The sequence below is a fragment of the Rhododendron vialii genome, chromosome 11a (assembly GCF_030253575.1).
Source record: "Rhododendron vialii isolate Sample 1 chromosome 11a, ASM3025357v1".
Taxonomy (NCBI): domain Eukaryota; kingdom Viridiplantae; phylum Streptophyta; class Magnoliopsida; order Ericales; family Ericaceae; genus Rhododendron; species Rhododendron vialii.
Window position 1 is genome coordinate 8,994,767 of NC_080567.1, and position 5,371 is coordinate 9,000,137.

The following is a 5,371-nucleotide window of genomic DNA, read 5'->3' on the forward strand; positions in this document are numbered from 1 at the left end:
CACAAGTGCCAGACTCATGCCAACCTTATCCATGTCCCGCCCTCGGAGTTACACTCGATGGCAACGCCATGGCCATTCTCCGCTTGGGGCATTGATCTCATTGGAAAAATCACGCCTGCAGCTTCTAACGGTCACAGGTTCATCTTGGTGGCAGTCAATTACTTCACTAAGTGGGTTGAAGCAGCTTCATACAAGACTTTGACGACGGTTCAAGTGGCTCACTTCATCAGGCAAAACATCGTTTATCGGTATGGGGTCCCTCAAGCATTCGTATCGGATAACGGTGTTCATTTCAAGGGAAAAGTTCTGGAACTCTTTGAGGAATTCAAGATCCAAGTACATCATTCAACCACTTATCGGCCACAAACGAACGGGGCAGTCGAAGCAGCAAACAAGACTATTAAGACAATTCTGGAAAGGACTACTCAGTCAGCAAGAAATTGGCACGAACAGCTACCACTAGCTTTATGGGGATACCGGACGTCTATCCGTACACCGACAGGGGCAACACCATACTCTTTGGTGTACAGCATGGAAGCCGTTCTCTCTATCGAGCTAGAGGTGCCATCTTTGAGGGTCATGGCGGAATGCGGAGTGGACGAAGCTGAATGGATCAGTGGAAGATTCGAGGAACTCATGCTGTTTGATGAAAGAAGGCTGCGCGCGCTATACCACATTCAGGGCTATCAGCGAAGAATCGCCCGGGCATTCAACAAAAAGGTGAAGTCAAGGGATATACAAGAAGGGGACATGGTAGTCAAGGAAATCCGTGCGCCAATTTTTGACTTGCGAGGGAAGTTCCGACCTAAATGGGTAGGCTCCTATATCATCAAGACTATCCTCTCCGGAGGAGCAGCTTCAATCGTCGACCTCGATGGCAACGAATTTGCGAATCTTGTCAGTTTGGATCAACTCAAACGTTATTATCCCTGAGAGAGCTCGCTGGGCCGAAAACCGCAAGGGCGGGCGGTTAGGCAAAAGTTAGAGCAAGCCTGCTAGGTTGAAAACCCGAAAGGGCGGCCTAGGCAAAAGTTAAGGCAAATGATGAAAGAAAAGCTCGCTAGGCCGAAAACCCGAAAGGGCGGTACGAGGCAAAATTTAGAGCGCAAAAGGAGAGTGTCAATACCCGAGTGAACCCGTAGCTTGAACTACGTACGGGCCTGATTCTCTTTTACGAGGGATACGTAGGCAATCTCATCCCGAGATTCGGTCCTAATTCCTAAAAATTAAAATCCGATCCCAAATCAAGTCCAAATTGACAAATCCAAAGCGCTTTTTAGAGCCGCATGTGATCAAATGAACCAAAAGGGGGAAACCCTTAATCAGTTGATTTTATTCAGATTACTTCTTTATTACACGCTAAGCATGAAAATGAAAAAGCACAAAATCAAAGCACGCTTTTTATTTCAAAGTCTGGCAAAGTAAGCAGTCAACCCATCCTTGCTTTCACATCTCTCCTTAGCCATTTGCGGTACCTTCCGGTCGAAGCAATAGAAAACAGTGGGTCGCTTGACTCAGTCCTGCGAGTCCCCCACGACCGAGTGTAACTCCGAACGCCCGGAATGTTGAAAGGAGGGAGACGAAGCACTTCAGAACTCGGCTGCGGCACCTCCTGGTTAAGTCCAAGCTGACAAAGAACACGGAAGGGTGAGTAGAAGGAGAAGCCTGTCAAGCCAGCCACAAACACATGTGTCGAGCCCATGTTGCCAACGGTCAAAGCAGGAAGCCTCAGCCAATGGCACCGCCAAGCAATGTCATCTTCCTCCGCAGAAGCAAGGAAATCAACACAATCATCTTCACTCCCATACATCACTTGAAAGGGACGGTTCCATCCACTTGCGCGATACCACCAATCATTGACTGGGGGTGTCAACAGACTTAATTTGTCGCAAAGCCACATCTGTCAAAAAGAGAGAAAACAAGTAAGGAGCCAGATAAAGCTTGAACCGAGTGTCGAGGTAAAATGAATGAGAGAGATAGAAAAAGGAGAGCTGAGTGAGGTCCCTAACCTGCATCAATAGCGGACTACCACCAAAAACCCTTGTGCGACCGGCATGAATAGCATCTAACCCCATCAAGGTTTCGGCAAGAACCAATGGCGCAACATCCTCGCGAGCCTCAATCTGAGCAACAACCCCCACCAGTAAGGAATTGGGCTGACCAACGGATGGAACTAACAAGAAGGCCGCCAGGAGGCAAATGCAACAAGCCATCATCCTATGACCTTGGTGCTCAAAATCCGTCAAATCACCAGGCGGGCTGAATCTCTCGTACAACTGCACGATGTTAATGACATTACCCCTAGTGAGAAACTCAGCAACGTTGCCACTGACGCCCAGCTTGGCCTTCAGAATATTCTTCATGCTCTCCCTGATCATAGGAACAATCGGCTCAGCGGAGTCATGGCTCCCGAGATAAGCATGAAACTCCTCGACGGTGGGGCACAGTTCTTGAGAACCGAAGCGAAAGACGCGCACCTCTGGATCCCAGAAGCGCGCCGCCGCATGCTGCAAAACGGGATGAATTGCAACCTCTCGGAGATATCTTAGGGCGTGAAGCCGATGCCCTCGGAAGTTCAGCCAGTCGATGCCCTCAAGACTGTCCAACCAAGGGCGAAGTAAGGCTTGGTTTAGCATGGTGATGGAAAGAATGGATTTTTGAAGGGAAATGATGAAATGAAGTGTGAATGGCTTACCAAAGGAGAGCCTGGTATTTATAGAAGCTTAAAGTGAGCAACACCACTTCCCCACCAGCCTTGAAACCCATCAAGTTTCTCATTTTCAAATCTTTTTCAAAATTTCAAACTTGGGAAACTTGGAAAGTATTGGAAAAACCACACAAGTCAAGCTTTGGGAAGCCATTCTGTTCTGGGGAAGTAGCTAATACGAAGCCATTCAGGGACATTGAAAATGTGCGAGCAGATGAAAATAGCAAAGGACAGCCAACAAGTGGCATTGGGAAACAGCAAGGGACAGTCCATGACAGAAGACCCGAGCGCTCGAGAGTGAAGTCCCAAGCGCTCAAGACCACTCTCGAGCGCTCGAGAGTTCTGCTATTTTCCAGCAGATTCTAATTCCCCCATTTTGGCTTCCATACAACATTGAAAGATTGACAATTCCCAGCAGTTGTCTAAGGGGTACAGCAGTTCTGTCCACGTGTTTCGTCGAGTATTCAAGGGTGTTACGTGAAAAATCGTAAGTTTTCCAAAGTTTTCACTCCTTAAGCATGTCGGGGTTTGTATTTAGGGCATTTGGTCGAATCAAGCGACGCGCTCGAGCCATGACGGGTCTCAATGATTGTTTGACGCGCCCCAAAAACGTGTCAGCACCCTTAGTTCAAGCATTCGTCATTCAATCATACCAAAATCATCATTTTAAATGCAAGTGTCGATTGTCAAAGATATTTTGATAATTCTCCCGGTCCCGTCGAGTCACAGCACTCATTGTCAACCGCGCAGCGCACTCGGTTACGATCAAAAGCCCTTAAATCTAAATTTCATGGTCGATCGCTCGAAAGTTGGTCATTTGGTGTCAATGTCGAGTTTTATTCCTCACTTTGATAGTATCGGTCGAAATTCGCGTACTCTCTACGTTCTTTCAAAGCTAGACGAACATATTTCATAAAATACAATTCTGTGACGGCAGTGCGAACGAATAAAAGAACAAAGTGCGAATTCTCATAAATGAACATGGTGTTAACAATGAGTGAAGAAGGAAGTACAAGAACTGGGGCAAACATGCGCCCAAATCCTAACTACCAGGGCACGCAGGTCCGAACAAAACTGAGGCACGCATGCCCAAAATCTACAACTGCGATGGCACGCAGGCCTATATACAAGGTAAAACTAGCAAAGCGAAACCCGAGGCTCAGACCCGTCGGATCCTCTTCTGTCGCGGTCCCTCGGACTCAAAACTCTCGGGCTCGTCGTCACCATCGTCGTCAGAAGGGCCAGAAGCAATACTCGAGTCCGACGTCCCTAAGACACGTGACTCGGAAGACTCCTCTGTCCCCTCCTCTATCTCCTCCTCCGACTCCTCCGGCTCCACGCGAGCTAGTCTCCGCTGAGACGCCTCCCGAGGTAAAACCTTGAACCGTCCCGCACCTGCAGCAGCCCGTGGTGCACGTCCTGCACCCCGACCTCGTGTGCTGGCAGGAACGGGAGGGCTCGTGGTACCCCGTGGACGCGTCCTAGCCGAACGTCGTGGCTGCACCTGCGTATCACAAACATTTTCTCATTTTGTGCATATTTGAAAGTAACTTTGCTCAAATCGAAATATGGAATATGTGTGCATGTCATACCTGAGCGGCAGCAGGAGAAGCAGTCGCAGGAGCAGGTCTCGTCTGAAGGACTCTCCCCTTAGCGCAGTCCTTCAAGAGGTGGCGCATCCCCACCATTAGCATCACGGCCTGCTCAGCCCACTCTCGCGGCACCTGCAGAATAGTCCAAGATTCAGAATATGCGAACGGGGAGTGGTCAATATACAATGCAAACGAAAATATTGTTTATACATGAGCAGGAAACCGCATCGCCGGCTGTGGGAGACATGGCACGTCGATCACCCCTCGCGTGCCCGACGAGCTCGTCACGCCTATAGTCCACTTCAGCGTCGGCAACCCCGGTGGCGCTGAAGTCTCCCCGGTCTCTGGGACCCTCGTACTCCCCTCTCCCCTACCTCTAATGCCTGCGCCTTGCCCACCAGCAGGGGCTCTGGCACCTCATCCTCGACCCCATGCAGAGCGACCACCACGGCTCGGCGCTCCGCTCTCGTCTCTCCAAGCCCCCACTCCAGCCACTCGTCTCTCGAACTCCTCCTCCACCCCCAGGCTCCTCGCCAGGTACCGATCCGCATAAGCAGCGTAGTCCAAGGAGCGTCGCAGGTGCCTCTCCAGATCCGTGTCCGGCACGGTGAACAGCTCGAGCTCAGCACGAGTGTAGGACTCAGTCCTCTGCACGCGGGGAGGAAGCAGCCCCGGAACCACGAAAGCTGGAAGTCCGAGTGACTGTCGAGTCGCTCGATCCCCCAGGTACCACTGCCAGCCCAGAGGGCACTCCAGCAGGACCCTGCTCCGCGTCACCTTCCGACTCCTCGGGAGGAAATCAGCCTCCATCCCCGCCCACTGGTCCCAGTGAACCTGCAATTCAAATTTTGGGATCCATTCATAAGTCCACTAGCCGAAAAATGTGATAAAAGAAAAGCAAGAGATGTCGATCGTACCATAACCCCTGTCAGTTTATCCAGCCAGCGCCGAAAAGTCATCACCTCCCCTCGTCGCTCCTTCGCCCTCCGGTACGCCTTACCCCAGGCTAAGCCACGCGGAAGTAGGTTAGGGTCCGTACAAGTATTCTCGGGCGGGAACATCCCGAGAACCT

The 5,371-nt window shown here is 50.7% G+C and overlaps 1 protein-coding gene across 1 annotated transcript; it reads right to left on the reverse strand.

Annotated features, from left to right (window-relative positions):
• Window positions 1-3,777: 3,777 nt before the first annotated feature.
• On the reverse strand, window positions 3,778-4,407 carry LOC131307583 (uncharacterized). The gene is made up of 2 exons (XM_058334176.1): window positions 4,300-4,407; window positions 3,778-4,211 (listed from the first exon to the last, which is right to left on the reverse strand). Exons 1-2 carry the CDS (start codon window positions 4,399-4,401, stop codon window positions 3,867-3,869), a joined length of 447 nt encoding a protein of 148 aa, XP_058190159.1. The 5' UTR covers window positions 4,402-4,407; the 3' UTR covers window positions 3,778-3,866.
• Window positions 4,408-5,371: the final 964 nt, after the last annotated feature.

Coding starts and splice junctions, on each gene's coding strand:
- LOC131307583 (XM_058334176.1), bottom strand. CDS start 4,401: ATGCTAATGGTGGGGATGCGCCACCTCTTGAAGGACTGCGCTAAGGGG. Junction 4,212..4,299: donor CTTCTCCTGCTGCCGCTCAG/GTATGACATGCA, acceptor TGTGATACGCAG/GTGCAGCCACGACGTTCGGC.